The 16,471-nt window shown below is 36.8% G+C and overlaps 2 protein-coding genes across 3 annotated transcripts in view; one reads left to right on the forward strand and one right to left on the reverse strand.

Annotated features, from left to right (window-relative positions):
• Nucleotides 1-6,840, forward strand: part of Ubr1 (Ubr1 ubiquitin ligase) — a 90,790-nt gene extending 83,950 nt beyond the window's left edge. For both annotated transcript variants that reach the window (XM_071588287.1, XM_071588288.1), the window contains exons 33-36: nt 179-382; nt 1,103-1,343; nt 3,419-3,557; nt 5,906-6,840. In XM_071588287.1, the coding sequence (XP_071444388.1) occupies nt 179-382; nt 1,103-1,343; nt 3,419-3,557; nt 5,906-6,141 (820 nt within the window). In that variant the 3' untranslated portion in view covers nt 6,142-6,840. The remainder of the gene's footprint in view (nt 1-178; nt 383-1,102; nt 1,344-3,418; nt 3,558-5,905) is intronic.
• A 7,312-nt stretch (nt 6,841-14,152) lies between these two features.
• Nucleotides 14,153-16,467, reverse strand: LOC139690676 (huntingtin-interacting protein K). The gene is made up of 3 exons (XM_071588173.1): nt 16,134-16,467; nt 15,700-15,807; nt 14,153-15,188 (listed from the first exon to the last, which is right to left on the reverse strand). Exons 1-3 carry the CDS (start codon nt 16,290-16,292, stop codon nt 15,093-15,095), a joined length of 363 nt encoding a protein of 120 aa, XP_071444274.1. The 5' UTR covers nt 16,293-16,467; the 3' UTR covers nt 14,153-15,092.
• Between the last annotated feature and the right edge of the window lie 4 nt (nt 16,468-16,471).

A 16,471-nucleotide genomic window follows, 5' to 3' on the forward strand; every position in this document is an offset into this window, starting at 1 on the left:
GTCAAAAAGATCTCTGAAGATTGATTACTGATTATATATAATGCATACATATATAATAGCTGTTTTAACTACTCTGTGAGTTGCTAACACATATTCTGGTTCCATTTTGATACATTCAATCAACGTTTCACTATGGAACTAATTTGGCCATTTCTTGTTGTTCTTTTTGTGTTTTCAGTGTGGCGTTTCTCCGCTGTTCAGCTTTGCTTGCCCATTTTCTTTCTGGTGTGGCTCCATCTAATGCCCTGGAAGTTCCTGGAGGTGCCACATTCCACGCATTATGTGGTTACTTGGGTTTGTCACCTTCTCATAACACTCCTGCCTGTCCAACATCATTGGGATTAGATGGATCATGTGAAGTTTCCAACCAGTTGGCCCTTGGGTAAGAAAGTGGAGATACTCACGATAATGTCAATCGCAAACTCATTTTATTAGTTCTCTGAACTTTGCTTATAATAAGCTTGCTTCTGTATAAGACTTATAGCCCCTGAGATATATTAATGCCCAAATAATTTCACAATGTAAAGATATTCATTAAGAAATACTGCACACATTGTGATCTAACAGAGTGCAACAAACATGCATTGCCTATATTACTGAATTAATATATTAATTGTGATGTTTTTCTTTGCCTTTTTTGTTTAGTGATCTCCAGTGATATTTTTTGCTGTTCCCACAATGGAGAAAGTATTATTTTCATGTAACAATTAGACTTAGGGTTTTAATGGAAATATTAGTTTTGAGGAATTCTAAACACAAAGTTAATCTAATTTTAATGTTCATGATATTTTTATTTTGAAATAGTCTCTCAAGAGACATGAAGAATTTTAAAAAGAACTTCATGATGCAAATAAAACTGTAATAATACAGAAAAGTTATTCTTTTGAATCTTTTTTTAAGAATTGGTGTGCAAATAATGATTTTCCTCAACTCACATTTTCTAATGAAGGGCACTATTTTACTCAGTCCCCTAAAAAAATGTAAAATAAGGTTTTCACTCTGAATGCATTTCTAGTTATGTTCCCTTTTTTATTATTGTTTCACAAGATTTATTCTTTTGAATATATACCATTGAGTTAATTTTATTCCAAATGCATTGCAGGTGGTCCCGGAATCGCAGGTTAAAACGTATTCTTCAGCAGAATGCTTCAAAGCCATTAGAGCTTCGAAAAGGGCCAGCAAGTATTCGCCAACCAATTGGAGTCAATCAGTTGGTCAGCCTTCCTGAGGATTACAGTGAACTGATAAATAAATCATCTCTCTTTGCATGCCCTAATTCAGATCGTGAGGATTCTCTGAATCCCACGCTATGCCTTGTATGTGGGGAGATTTTATGCTCACAGGTGAATTTACTTTCTTCATATTATTCATTTAATTTCAGTTATTTTTTATCAGGATTGAATGCAGTGGTCATACGCTAACTTTGTCTTGCTAAACCATTTTGTAACTGTATAGTTCAAGATATGGTTCTCGCAGCAATTGTGCTGGATTGGTTACCTGGCCAAATTATTTAAAAGCCAAATAATTATTTACTGCTGACAGTCTATCCTTCCTAGTTAAAGAGTTTTGCATGTTAATAAATATTTGGCGATTCTGTTATAATTCCTTGTAGCTCGGCAATCATTAGACTTGTTAATTTGGGAGTCACTGTGAAACTCTTAGGCCTATATAGAGAGTCGTCTATATAATGTTGCCTTCCCACCTTTTTGCTGTATTTGCGCTTACTTCATACCGATAGTGGCAAAAAGCCCCCTTTGAATTCATGGACTTCCTTTGTTTGAGCTGCCAAAATTAAGGGAACTCTGGGTCAATCTTAGTTTACCATAGCTTTTTTGGTGTAGACTCCCTTAGAAAAAGAAGCCTTATGACTCTTGTACAGATATCCTTCCTTCCTTTCTCACCTGTGCTTTAGTCAAGGCTTGCTTTGTAGGAACGACTCCTGGTGTGTGCCTAAGTCATCAGCAGTTCATATTCCATTTCTGAGTTTGTCGATTTATGAGATCCAACTGCATGCACTTCAGTGCAGGGGCACCAGGAGCACACAGTTTATGGGATGGACAGATATTTGTTGGTCCCTGCAAAGGGCCTGCCTGCTCTCCTATCCACTCCATTCCTTCCCCGCTCACCTCAGCATTAGTGGGTAATGATATTTAATTCATTAGGAAAATTTTTCCTTCTGCACACAAGTTGCTTACTAAATTAACTTACAATTGTGAAATTCCATTTTTATGAGTTCTAAAACATTGCATTATATTATAATGATGTTTGTAATTAAATAAAAGTTCGAAATACCTGGATTACTTTCAATTGTTTTAATTTCACTTAATCAAAAGCTGTCAATAGTAAAAACACACGACCCAGGTTTCGACGTTGAACGTCATCTGATGATGACGTTCAACGTCGAAACCTGGGTCGTGTGTTTTTAAATAAAGTGTGTGGAATTACAAAGTCAATTATTTCATTACTGTCAATAGTATTTAATGTTTTAATTTAAACATTTTTGTACCATCTGCACTTTCCCATTATCATTTCCTCGCATTCATTAGCCCTGAGAATTCCATATTCTCTTTTAAAGCGAGCAAATACGTAGCTTTACTATACAGCAAATAAGTCATTAACTACCCACGCTGCAGTATTTAAATTGGTATGATATGTCGAATATGAGTCTGTATGGGCCACCCTTGGTCAATATTTTTCCTTAGCCAGTGAATTTGTTTTTTCCTGGTTAGGTGATTGGATTAGCTTTCTGAGAAAAATGCATTGTGCTCTTCACTTTGTGAAAGTTCTGTGTTCTTGTAAAACTATTCTACCCTCATACAAATGCCTGAAAAGTGGAAAAAATTGTACTTTACATTGCCAAAAAATGCTAATTAATCATTAAGAATTAAAAAGGAGAGTATACATTAGAGTCTATTATATCATAGTCGATATGGAGTCGTAATTACCATGACCATATTATCTGTGTATTTCAGTTATCTGCTTTTTGATTATGTGTCTTCATTATGCATCCATTGGTTCGGATAAAGGAGAATTAAATTTTATTAAATTGTGAATTCAATTTAAATGTAACATTAATTTCCACGGTGGGAGAGACAGGTAGTTGTGGAAAGCAATAATCAGGAGTTTTGCACTGAAGTTTTACTTGTCAGTATTTTAATAATTAATAATAATGGATAGCAATATTTTATAAAGATAATTCAAATAAATGTCATTAAGTTAATTTAAATTGTCTTAGATTATCAACTTCATTATACATAGATCATTATAAGTAACTTACATAGTGCTGAAACATTTCTAAGAATATAATTATTCCCAATTCTTCTAAGCATTTCCTAATGTATGTTTTCAATTGTATTTTAATGTTTACCATTTTATTCATTGAAATTTGTTTCATTATCATTTTTCTTAAATATTTCAGAGCTATTGTTGTCAGATGCACATCAATAAAATGCTAGTTGGTGCATGTAATTTCCATGCCTATCATTGTGGAGCTGGAGTTGGCCTTTTCCTGCGAGTAAGGGAATGTGAAGTTCTTATTATTTCAACGCCTGTTAAAGGTAAGTTGTATCCAAATTGAGTGTCTTTAATAACTTAACAATTTAGTGTGAATGAATTTTTAAAATCACATCCAAAAATTCATTCTAAGTGGAAAAGTGCTTCCATCAGTTATTCATTATGTTCGACTTCCACCACATCACGCCTGAAGCTACTCAAAAATTCATTCATTTATTTTATCAGTTTTTCATTAAAATGTCTCCTCTATCACTTTTCAATTTGTTGAATCCTCTAACATTTTTAGTTTTAACTACCAATGTCATTGTGCAATATTTTACTGTAGCATTTAACTGAATGTATTAAACCGTAAGATAATATATGAAAGTTGACCATAATTGGAAGGAAAGATGCACTGAATGAGAACTGATTCTGATGTTTTTTTTAAATGTTGTCTGCCACAAAATTTCTTCTTTTATACAATGTATTTTATCTTTTGTTTATTCATCTTATTAATATTAATAAATAATATTTATTCACATTTTCTAGAATAATACACTTGTTATCTATGTCATTATCTTTATTGCTTTGCTGACAACCCCTTTGCTGACTGACAAACTACAGCGTGGTCATCAGTAAACCTAACTGATTTTATGAATTCCTCTCATACTTTAATTCCTATCTCCAGTTCTTCCCATGCCTCTTTAATCATTGCATCCACATGTACAGCACAGATGATAAAAGAAAACCCTGCCTTACACCTCTTCCTAACACTGCCCGTCCGGACTAAGTTCTTAACTATTAAGTTCTTCTGTATAATCCTTCAATTTCTCTTAGATTTTTTCTTTTTCAACTAGTATTTTTTCTGACTTATGTGATTGTTATCACAGATTTTCTCTTCTTACTTCCCGATAGATTTAATCTTCTAGTGTAGCGCACCAATTTCAACCTTCCTTTGCAAACTTTCCATAGCCTTCGCTCACTTTCCATATAACAGTCCCTATAGATTTTTTGTGACTTTCTATATCCCTTATTTGATGTATTCCCATTTTTCCTTGATAGTACTCAGATCCTCTCCCTTACTCATGATTATCCCTACCGCCTGCTGATACTCCTTCCTTGTCAACCCGTTAATATGTCTACATCCCATTTCCCAAACATCCTTGTCTGCTTTATCTTTTTGAATTGGATGCTTTACTTCATAATTAACAAATTATGATCATAGTCTGCACCCATTTCCGGGAAACTTTCTAAATTGTTTATCCTGTTCCTTAATCTGTGCCTGATATAATGTGCCATACTATTATCTAACCTTTCTGAGTCACCTGATATTTTCCATGTATACCTATGCTTTTTGTGATGCCTAAACCAAGTGATGGTGATGACCTGTTTCCTGCAGAAATCATTTGCTTTCTCCCTTGTGGCGATTCCTTGTACCTAAGCCATAATCCCCAACCTCGTCATCATCATCTCTTCCTTCGCCTACCATCGTATTCCAATCCCTCATCACTATCAAATGTTTCTCTGCAGGGTCACTCGCGATTGTGTCCTCAAACTGATCATATATCCTATCGACTTCTTCCTCCTTATAATTGCTTGGTGGAATGTATACCTGAGCAATGACCAAGTTCATCGGTTCTGCTTTTATCTCTACTAGTAATATTCTATCCGTTGCTTGTTCTATGTTTACTATGCTTCTTCCTACCTCTTAATTCAATATTATGGCAACCCTTAGTTGTTTCTCGTCCCTGCCACTGTATGTTACTCTTTAACTATCACACCAGTAATCCCCGCTATCCTTCCATTTCACCTCGCATAAACCTAAAATATCTTAATTTCCTCTACCTGCCTCTCAGGTAATATTCTCTAATTTTCCTGTCCTCAACATTGTCCAAACATTCCTGGTTCCTATTGTAACTAATTCGGTCTTCTTCTCCTGTTGCTGTTGGTTTTGCTTTGCAAGGTTTTCGTAAGATGACAACCTTGGAAGTGTCTCCTCTCCTGCTGACAGGCACAACACATGGCCAATTGAGCCAAGTCCCATAGTTGCTAGGACTCATTTTCTCCATGCTGTCCATCTTAAAAATAATTGGAGTAATAATTGAGGTGGTTTTCCATTGCCTTCCTCAATAGTATTTTTAACGTGACAATATCACTCAGGGGTCACCCCATTGGGGTCGGATGTCCTTGCTGCCACCTCACTGAGAAACAGATGTTACGCAGACTACCTTTTGTATGGCTCTTAACCTTCAACCTACTAGGCTGGCATGGATGACCTTAACAATATCAATTATCATTTCTCCTACTAACATAGTTCTAGGGGTCATTTGAATGCACAAGCCCTTCCACCATGTCGAGGTTGTGAGGGGAGATTGTAAATATCCTTCTCTTAAACATTCTTTTGTATTTCCAGGTTGTTTACTTTTTGCTCCATATCTAGATCGATATGGTGAGAGTGATCCTGGTCTTAAAAGAGGGAATCCATTGTGGCTGTCCCATGAAGGATATGCCAAGTTACATGCCCTCTGGTTATCACATGCTCTACCTGAGGAAGTTGTAAGGGCATTAGATGCATCCTCATCTCCCACACCTCCTAATGCATCACCTACTCAGTATCTTCTCATGACCATGCAGTGGCAGTACCTGTGAAGGCCAAAGGGTTATACTTTTGTGATTCATCCCATTAAATACTCTATTCACTGATTTAACTCCCTATGAAGAATGAATGCCAAACTGAATTAGTGATTTAATTGTTTTACTGAGTGAAAGTGGTGCTGATGAATTTCTTGCTCCTCAAAGTTGGTGATTACAGTAGGGATAGGAAATCCTGGCCAGAGATTTTCAGTATGAAATGGAATCGGAGGCACTTAAGTGTTGGTGTAAGACAGATTATGAAGAAGTTAAAAAACCCACCTGCACCGGAATGTCTTTAGATTACCCAAGAGCACAGTAATTGCAACTGCTATGGAAGAAGATGCAATGCCAGAAAGAACGATGTGTAACCAAGAGGATGCTGGTCATTGCCTCTGAGTGTTTGTATAAGTCAGGTATTCTTTTGCTGTATAAATCATGATCAAATCATCTTCCTTGATATTCTACATTGCCACACAATAGGTGGTCTTTTCTTGATCTATAAGCTTTGTGTGTTAGTTAAGTGTGAAGAAATAAAACATTGGACTAGATGTCAGCGTATCTATAGTTAATACAAAGAATTGATTAAATTATCAATGTAATGTCTTTTATTTTTGGAAGGTTGTGAAAAATAATTTTTCTTTCTGAAATTTAAACTACTTACATGACTTAATGTTGTTGATTATTAGATACCTACACTGTTAATAAATAACATATTTGAATAGTTCTGACTATTACTCATTAGTTTATAAAGATGGAATAAGAGATAATCCAAATTATTTTATGAGATGATGTTTTGCCATATTTCATGTTCCCCTCTCACTTCTTACTACATTTTCAAAGGCTCTCTCCTCCCTTCACGCCATGCAGAAAGCTGTCATATGGCACTACCTTTTCACCCATATTTTCCATCTAAGTGAACTAAAATTTAATTTATTTGATGTAACATGTTTTGGATATAAGAGCATTATATCTCCCTTTGACCTCCATGGGTGAATCCTCAAGCATTGGAAATGAATGGGTGATGGAAGTTCATTGTCAAAAGCTCATGAAAAGCAATATTAACCCTAGAATGGTAGTGGGGGTGAAAAAACACCCCAGAGCAGGTTGAAATCTCGGGCCAAATGAAAACAGTTAACATTCGCAACTCGGGACCTATACCATAATTCACCTCAATCAATGTGTCACGTGACTCATTTAAAAAAAAAAAATAGCCCCCATAGGACTCTCATTGCCATAATGGGGGTGAGATACGAATTTTTGAAAATTGTCACCCCACATTACCTGAATAGTTTTTTCTTGGTTATTGCTGCCAAAAGAAAGGATATATTGAAATAAAAAAAAACAAATTGTAGCTTTCCATCAATTTTATTAGGTATGACTAGCCATACTTAATAAAATTTGTGGAAGGATGCTTTGTGTGTTTTTTACTTCAGTAATAATGGATTTCCACAGAGTTATGCCTGAAAATATAGATTTCAGAAAGGGTACATGTTTTACACTAGTTTAAGACCCTCAGTCCCCTCTGACTAACTGGGACAATCCCTCCTCTGCCTACTGAGCCTTGAAGCATAGCATGAGATTGGAGGCAGGAGTGTTCTGTTTGTGGAGCCTGCCGTTTATTGCCAACAGGAATTAGCTGGCACACTTTAACCCCATCGCCAACATGTCATACTTACATTATATGTTGTTTTTTCAGTGACTAGTCAAAAGTTATGAATTTGCTTTGCTGTCATTTGTGCATAGTTCATGAAATTAAGAGATGCAAAATGTAGTAGGACTTCACAGAAAATGAGAAATTAACCAAAGATGCCAAAGAAATAGGAAAGTGTTGCAAGAACACTATGCTGGAGTCAATTGCGAGGAATTGGAGGAAGAACATAGTTTAACGGTACAAATGCAAATGCAAGAATTTACGGGGAAAGTGCCAGTTATTCCCTTGTAGAACACAGACAGACTAGCCAAGTACATAAGCGGACAGATGAAAATAGGTGGTATCACTGTAGTTCAGATAACCTGTGATCAGAAATCTTTGAGAGAGACAGGAACGTATGCAGAGTTTAAACCTTGAGGTCAATGTATTGCTATTTTAGTGCTTTGAATTTAATCTGAATTCTATGTGGAAAATTTATTTCTCAGCCACACTGATGGTTTATGTATTATATGACATAGTGCTGGTGTTTATGAGTCTGTAGAAACAAATAAATAAAAAATTAATTCACTTTCATCATCACACTCCCTAAAATGGACCTGTGGAGGACTTGCACTATCAGTGGCATGTATGCATCTGTCATAAAAAGGGTGTAGTGATTCTATGTAATCATTGGTGATGGACGAACTTGAAGCAGCGTATGAAAAAAAAGATGAAATATTGCTATCATCAGTCACTTGGAAAACAGTACAGCACTATTTGACGTCCCCAAAAAATGGGATGAAGGCAATTAAAACTATCAAGATAAATAAATTAAGATAGAGGGTTGGGAATTTTTAGCATCAAACCTGGCACTTCCACAGGTGAAGTCACAGTTTTTCAAGGGGGTTTCCTGATTCAGCCAATTAACCTGTGAACCGCATTTATCTTCAGCAATTTAGGCCTAAATAGTATCTTGGATAATATCTATCTATATGTCCTCTCCTTGCTGAAGAAGTGTATGTACAAAAATGTATTTGCTTCTCCTGAGTGCTAGCTTGTTATTGATGATAGTAGGAACCTTAGTACTTTTCCCTCAGATAATAATTCAGAAATTATAATCAAAAAGATGTGAAAGAGAGAGACAGCTCAGTCGGCTGTAGAAAGTGAGGGAGAATAAAACAGGCATAGCCATGCATTAGCAACATATATTTAAGTCTACTCAGCTATGCATATAGGGGAGGCAAGCCAATGAGTGCTTTCCCTTCTCCCTCCCATAGCGAAGGTCTATGTGCTGATCTGCTTCAAGGTCCTAATTTAAGCATGTCGTGACGCGCAGCTCAAACACAGGCATTCTTTCTCCTTGAACACCAGCCCTGTGAGGTGCCCTATAAGAATTTTTCATTTCAAAAAGTCCAAAGCTACCCGTTAATTTCTTTCGCATCGTTTCGTGTTCTCGGAACCAATGTAGTCACCCCCAAGTCGGATCGGCGGCCAGTCAAGCTACGGTTATGTGACTACACCTGAGAACAACTGGCCTGTAGAGGAGTTGGCGTCACCCAGGTGATGATGTGCTTTGAATTGAAGGATCGTCTTCGAATCTCCCGGATAATTTTTGGGATGTTGATATTACTACCAGAAGCAAATCGATGTGTTATCAACCGCAGCGGCATTTACGAAGAACGGAACAACTACGCCCCCGAGAAGTGGAAGGAATAGGAGTAGCTATTGCCTCTTCTTCCGGTAACGTATGACGAAGATTTTTGACTTCGATTGTACAGATGCGGGGCGGTAAACACTCGAAGGACCCTCGAGCCAAACTTATTGAATTAATTATGAAGTATTTTGAATCTTATGCGAGTGCAACCCTTCCGCAAGGGATGTGTGGCGTGACAAGCCTCTAAGTACTTCAAAAATCCGTGCGTGTATGTTTTATACAAGGACTATGCCATAAGTTGTAGGACTGAGTCGATTTAAAAAATATTGCCTGAACCGATACATTCACTTATACGTTCGAAGTAGCACCCTTGCGCGTCCACACACCGCTACCAAAGGGGTTTCCCGCGCCTCGTACGCCTTCTAAAAGGCAGCGCCCGGAATGCTGCTGAGCTGCCTCATCACGGCCTGCTGTGACTCTTCCACCGAACCGTGGTGACGTCCTTCACCACGGATTAAGGGGGGGAACATTGTCATTGTCGAAGAAATTGGCAAAAAAATTTGAATCCTCACTCTCATGATCGAGAAGCTCTCCACAGGTCTGCATGCGAATTTCCGTTTGTTCGTCCGAGATCACTTGCGGCACCAACTTCAAACGCCTTTCTCATGCCCATGTTTTCGGTCACAAGTCGATGCTCATAAGTTTTAATGGATGTTAATTTTACCAGAAACTATGCAAATACTTAATCTGCAATCCCTGCCCAACTAAGTCTTCAGTCTTGCAAGATTTTCGTCACTTTTTGAGGTCGTAGGGCGTCCTGAACGCTCGGCGTCTTCGACATCTTCTCTACCATCCCGAAACAACGTGCGTCCCTAAAAAATTCCGATCTACCCATGGCGTTATTACCATAAGTTGCATTGAGCTTGTCATTTTTGCCCATTTCCGCGCCAAATTTGATGGCGTAGCGCTGTTCTCATAACCGGTCCATGACGGAGCAGAACGGGGCCACGTCATCGAGATTTCGTAAACGAACGATCCGCAAAAGTTGGGAGTCGAGTGCCACCGGCCCCCAGCCTTTCCTGAGGCTCCCTTCCTTCGAACCCAGTCAGATCAACCGCCACCCGTCCGTCCGTCTATCCGGGAAAAAATAAGTCCTATTACTTCTGAAACAAACCTTGTTCTCTCTGCTACCATATAATAGGTTTTCATCATGTTTACTGTGCACGCGGTAGTATCGTGTAATCCTATTTTTCTCTCCCGTTTCAGCGGTCGCCTGCGAGAGAAGTGGAAGTCCGCTGTAACGGGAGGTACCTACGAAGCGTGGTTAATTAAGGCTTCGCCGGCATGCCTTCCTTTATTAATGCCACCAGGAATTGCTTGCTTTTTGCCCTATCGCGGAATTGTCATGTTTCAGTTACGCACATGTCATGGTGACAGCAGGTGTAGTGGGTTGTTCATGACTTATATCTATCTGATAATCAATGAAACTGTGATTATTGGCATGGTGAAACATATCTATACACACATGCTCTTTTCTTGTCAGTGGCAATGTGGCTTAAATAATTCGAAGAATATTTGGATGGAGTCAAATTCAAGGCACTCCTAAGATGAGTAGGTTCAAGGGGAAAGATCATTGACTCAATGGCGCTCAACGGAAATAAAAATAGGCTTGGGATGAGAATAGATGTAAATAAAACAAAAGTTATGCATTTTCTAGGAAGAGAAAGGCTAATTTAATCGTTAAAATAGGGGGGCAAAAACTAGAGCAGGTGGAACAGTTTATCAATCTTGGAAGTGTTCTGGGCCAGAATAGTCTTAAGTGGTAGGGGCATGAGGGAAAGATGCGAGGCCAATTAGTTTCCACAAGTAGTAGGGAATTGTTGACTGTGAGGTTGGGTAAAGGTGTTGAGAAAAGGTTTGTTGAAACTTTGATATAAATATATTTGTTTGAGTTCAAAATGGCTGTTGAAGCAGGATGTATAGATTGGAGCATTTTGAAATGTGGGTGTGGAGAGAGACAGAGGAGAAAACGAATGAGGAAGTATGGTTGGGGAGATGGGATTATGGGAAGAAATCTAGGAAGAAAGAATGATGACCATTTCAGTTGGCAATGGGCTGTTGAAAACTGTGATAGAGGGGAGAGCATCTTGAAAGTGACGCAGCTTTGGATTGCAGTTAAATGGAAATAAGGTAGGAAGTAAGTACACAATTTAAGAGGGGCTCTTAATTATGTAAGATGTCAGGTTACATTTTTTTTTGAGATACAAGGAAATATATCTCTGTACAATTTCGTCGTCTGTGTCCATCCAAAACTTACCTTAACATGTAGAATACCAATAATGATAAGATTAGTGGCTTACAGTTCCTTCAAATTAATTCCACGTCAGTGAGGTAGTTTTGCTGTGTTGTGCTAACTTCACATATATCAGTATCTTCTGAGGGAGATTTATTATATTAGAAATACGCTCTAATATAAAAATTACTTACACTCATGACTATGTAAATGTATGTGAATTGATATGGGATTGAAGTACCAAAACTGAACTCTCAGCGTTGGAGTAAATAGCACATTGTTTTCTGTGTACAAAATGAATGTTTTATACAAATCAATATGAATTTGAGATCAATATGGTTGTAAATTTTATGAGCTCTGGTGGCACCTGAATGCAAATAATGTGTACATTACTAGTAAGTCCAATCTGGTTGTATGTGAACTTTACACACTTGTGCTGTTTGGGCTATAAAATATCACAACAGATAGACGATATTGAAAGGGAAAGTAAATAGGAAATATTCTATATAATATGAGTTAAATCGAGGGTTAGAGAATTCAAGTTCATAACGGCCACTCAATTAAAACAATATAAACTGGTGTTGAGTCATCAAGCTTCAAGGGTTGAAGGATGACAGAATAACGCAAAATGCATGAACTGAATGCTGGCTGCCCCACGAATTTCAGTTGTGTCTGTAACTTTCATTTGTCACCCTTCCACATATTATACACATAATGGAGTAAAAGTTCAAGTTATGTCCACTCTTCAGTTGTTTTCTTTATTTCCATGGGCACTTTTTAAATTATCAGATTATTTAATATTCATTCGTTCCCAGCTCAACTTAGTAGAAGTTCATGTTTATTAAATGAAGAGTACAATAGGTACCTGGTGATGATGCTTGAGCGTTGAAACTAGTTGTACGTGAATAAAAGGACAGTGGAAAGATACATTGTATTCTTCATTTAATATCAGATTATTGGTAGTAGTGTGGGCACAGTTAATTATATCATATTGAGCAAAAAATTAATCATCTTGGAATCTTAAGTGCTTTTAAATTTTCATCACTGGTCAAGAACAGAGCAAACATATGTACCTTTATGGAGTACTTAGGTTACATTAGTCCAATATTGTCTATCATTTTAAAAATATCTTTAAGTTGAGAAGGATCTTAAAGTTGGCATTCATCAATTTTACTCCGAAAGGAGGATCAATAGTTACCTCCTGTTAATTTATCAGTTACAGCAGATGTCAGACTACTAATTCAGAGCAATGAACAATTAAAGATTATTTTATTACTCTTCCTCCACATCAATGGTTAGTGGAAAATGTTATCATGGAAGGTTGTACTTTAAGGAAGGACCCTATTGACTGGAATGGAAAATATATCTTTTACCCAATCCATTTTCACTGGGGAATAACATAGACTGACAATAGTAAACATTACAATAAAGGGAGAAAGTAAAGCAATTTTTAGTAACTTAAGATATATTCTTGAATTGAGAGTACTTTTGAAATTTGTTGTCTCCAGCGTAACTTATGTGACTGTGGACTTAAGTGTGGGTGGAATTAAAAGTTATTTATTTCATTTCCATTGAGAATACTTCAAATCTTGACTTGATTATTCGATAATAAAAAAATAAAACTTTAAATAGATACCAAAAACAGTATTATTAAAGTAACTAATACTACAGAATTACCAAAATATTAATAAAAATGGAAGGAAGATATTCTTTGGACATCATGGTAGTATTAGGAGGAACAAAAAACAACTAAAGCACCAGTATTCGAGAGCCATAGGACAATAACTCATCCACAGAAGGCTATATAATATTGCAAAAAAAAGTGCCAACATGAATATAAGTTTGGAATAGCTAGAAATGGGAAGAGGAGCACATGATGCTGTGGCATTTATGAGCAAATTAGTACAAACGATCATAAAATATGATCATGAGGATTTCATGTGATCCCTGAATTAGAGTGAATATGGATGAAAGTATTTCAGAATAGAGTAGTACACCAAGGAATAGGGGACTAAATGCAACAATTTCAGAGTTTAAAAATCATTCGCCTTGACTGGGATTCGAACTCAGATCCCTCAATATCCGGTCGAGTGCTTTAGCCACTTAAGCTACCGAGGCGTCCTCTTAAACTCTGCAATTTTGGGGCTTTTAAAGGAACAAGATGTTGTGACGAAATACCGTACATACAATGTCACAGGCAATTGTAATCGTGTGCGAGGCGCCTCAGTCCACGAGGTTAAAGCCAACTTTAAACACTTATGGTGTTTTCACTTTGACAAATTCCAAAGAAACTGCGGGAGATGCCGCAACAGTAACTTTTAACGGAGTCATCCACTAACTTTTTACACTCTGAAATTGTTGCATTGAAATGCACATTAGCGGATGACTCCGTTAAAAGTTACTGTTGCGGCATCTCCCGCAGTTTCTTTGGAATTCGTCAAAGCCATTTTTCTTAGAATGCTCTTAAGCTCTCTTCCCAAATGGGAAAGATTATCCATTATTAATAAAATTTTCATGCAGACATTTCATGATTTAACGCATCTGGTTTTTAAAGGAATACCCAAAAACACTAAATAGTACTTAAAGAGATTCACAGCCAATTTTATTTTTCTCAATGGTGACTATTCAACTATCTGCAGTGGAATTTGTTACCTCTATACCATCCAGTAATACCATTTCCCATTGGACTGACTCTTACGATGATCTTTAAACCTGATGTTTTGCTGGTGAAGTATTTAAATGGTGACAATCACACTCCAAGATGACAATTGTGATCATTCACCAAATCTTTTAATTAAGTACATGGGATTTACTTATCCTCTTTAGCAGCTTAACAGTGACAGGCATTCACGGAAGACAACTTGTTTTCAGAATGAGTACATTATTTCTTCTAAAAGAAAAACCTATAAGTATGAAATAAAAATTTTAAACCAACGGAAAGGAATATCTTCTCGTTCTTTGATATATTATCTTATGTTACTTTGTTTCTGATGATTTTGGTAGCCCTTGCCAAGCTCAATTGCATGGCTAGCAGGTAGACTTATTAAATAATAACATAACGTAGCCAACAACAAACAAGAGACATAAATAACATTATTCACAGCTCATTGCAAATAATCATCTCCCAGTTAGGGTCAATGAAATAATATCATTTGATGTACAATGACGTATGCATTACGAATAACTAATAAGCCACCAAAATATTACTTGGGCGTAGGACGATGAATATACCACCAAATGGGTATTCTGTTTTCCGAAGATTGCAGTTCATTAAACTGTTTTAGAGTTATTTACGAAAATGTCCTTTTAATAAACTTCATGCAAAATCAATACTGAGCATATTTTGAAATTATAAAATTAAACTGAGAGAAAAACAATTGTAAATTATATCAATTTGTCAGAGAAATAAGAGCTTCAACAATGTTTCCATGGTGTTCTCGAAGTGTGTGTTCAGCCTTGCTTCTAGGGATTTCCATTTCTTTCACCTGAAAGAAAATAATATCCAAATAAAATAATGAATTTTATGAAATGGCCGTTATGATCTCAATTATTAATGGCTATCTATCAGTGAATCTGATATAAACCGCACCTTTATACCCGCCAAGTACTTTCAAGGAAAAAAGAACATGTTTGGATCGCCATATAGAGAAATACAATAGGTTAATTTGCATCAAGAACATCTTATTTCCTCATATCCCATTGCCTTAAACTGCAAGTGGATATTCACTCTCAAGATATTTCACTGTTTATTAAAAAAACATCGGAAAAATCGTACACCAAGAACAAAAATCTCTGGGAACATTACGAAACGCAGGATGCTATAGAATACATTGTGCCATTTGAGAAGATGGGGTATTAGCAATAACATAAGTCTTACATCAAAGGCATTATAAGCCGAAATGATTAAACGCACAATCCAAAAATAAGCGAGCTTTCAGCATAGCAATTTTTAAAAAGAATGTTGGCGCTGAATAAATGTCATCCATAGGTACTTACAATTAATTCAACATCTTCCTTTTTTATTGAAACTTTTAAGAGTTCTCTCTCTTTGGCCATTTTTTCTGCAGCTTCCTTATTTCTTCTGTCTCCAATCAGTGTCATAGCCTGGTGGTATAATAAGGGGGAGATGGTAGAGAAATAATTAAGGGGGAGAATTCAAAATACTTTCATACACGTCAGTATACATACACAAAAAATATTTCTTGTTAAATCAATTGGCTCTCAACCAAAAATTCCTTATATTTTCAATACATAACCAACGAATACGACATAGCGGCGAATGTAAATGGGTTTTTTATTTGTCATGAGGAAACAGTAGTAAAAAGATAACAGGAAGGTGTAGGGGCGAATTTATTGGAAGTCTTCCAGAATTAACTCACTTCAGCAGTCATGTGCTCAAATAAGACCCCTGACTATCGACAATTACTTACCCCAGTGAAGGCATCAGACGCTGAAATTTCTTTTTCTTCCGCATAGTCTGTGACTTTTTCAAGATCTGCTGCACCGCTGTCATATTTAGCAACTTTTTTTTGAGACTTTTCTTGCTCTAAGTCTTCGCTGCCGTCGCCTATGCACTCATCATCAGCCATCCTTGCAAATCTGCACAATTCCGCTCCTTTCGCTTTCTTCAGTCCTATATCATTCCGCTGTTTATAATTGATGCCTCTAGTTCTCGTTCCTACCGTCCAGTATACATCGACATTGTCATTCTATCGATAGGTTTAGACGAGAGGCCGATATCGTTTGTTTAGTACACTTGTTCTACAAC

The sequence above is a fragment of the Hetaerina americana genome, unplaced genomic scaffold (genome assembly GCF_022747635.1).
Source record: "Hetaerina americana unplaced genomic scaffold, ioHetAmer1.1.p SCAF_3, whole genome shotgun sequence".
In the NCBI taxonomy this organism is placed as follows: domain Eukaryota; kingdom Metazoa; phylum Arthropoda; class Insecta; order Odonata; family Calopterygidae; genus Hetaerina; species Hetaerina americana.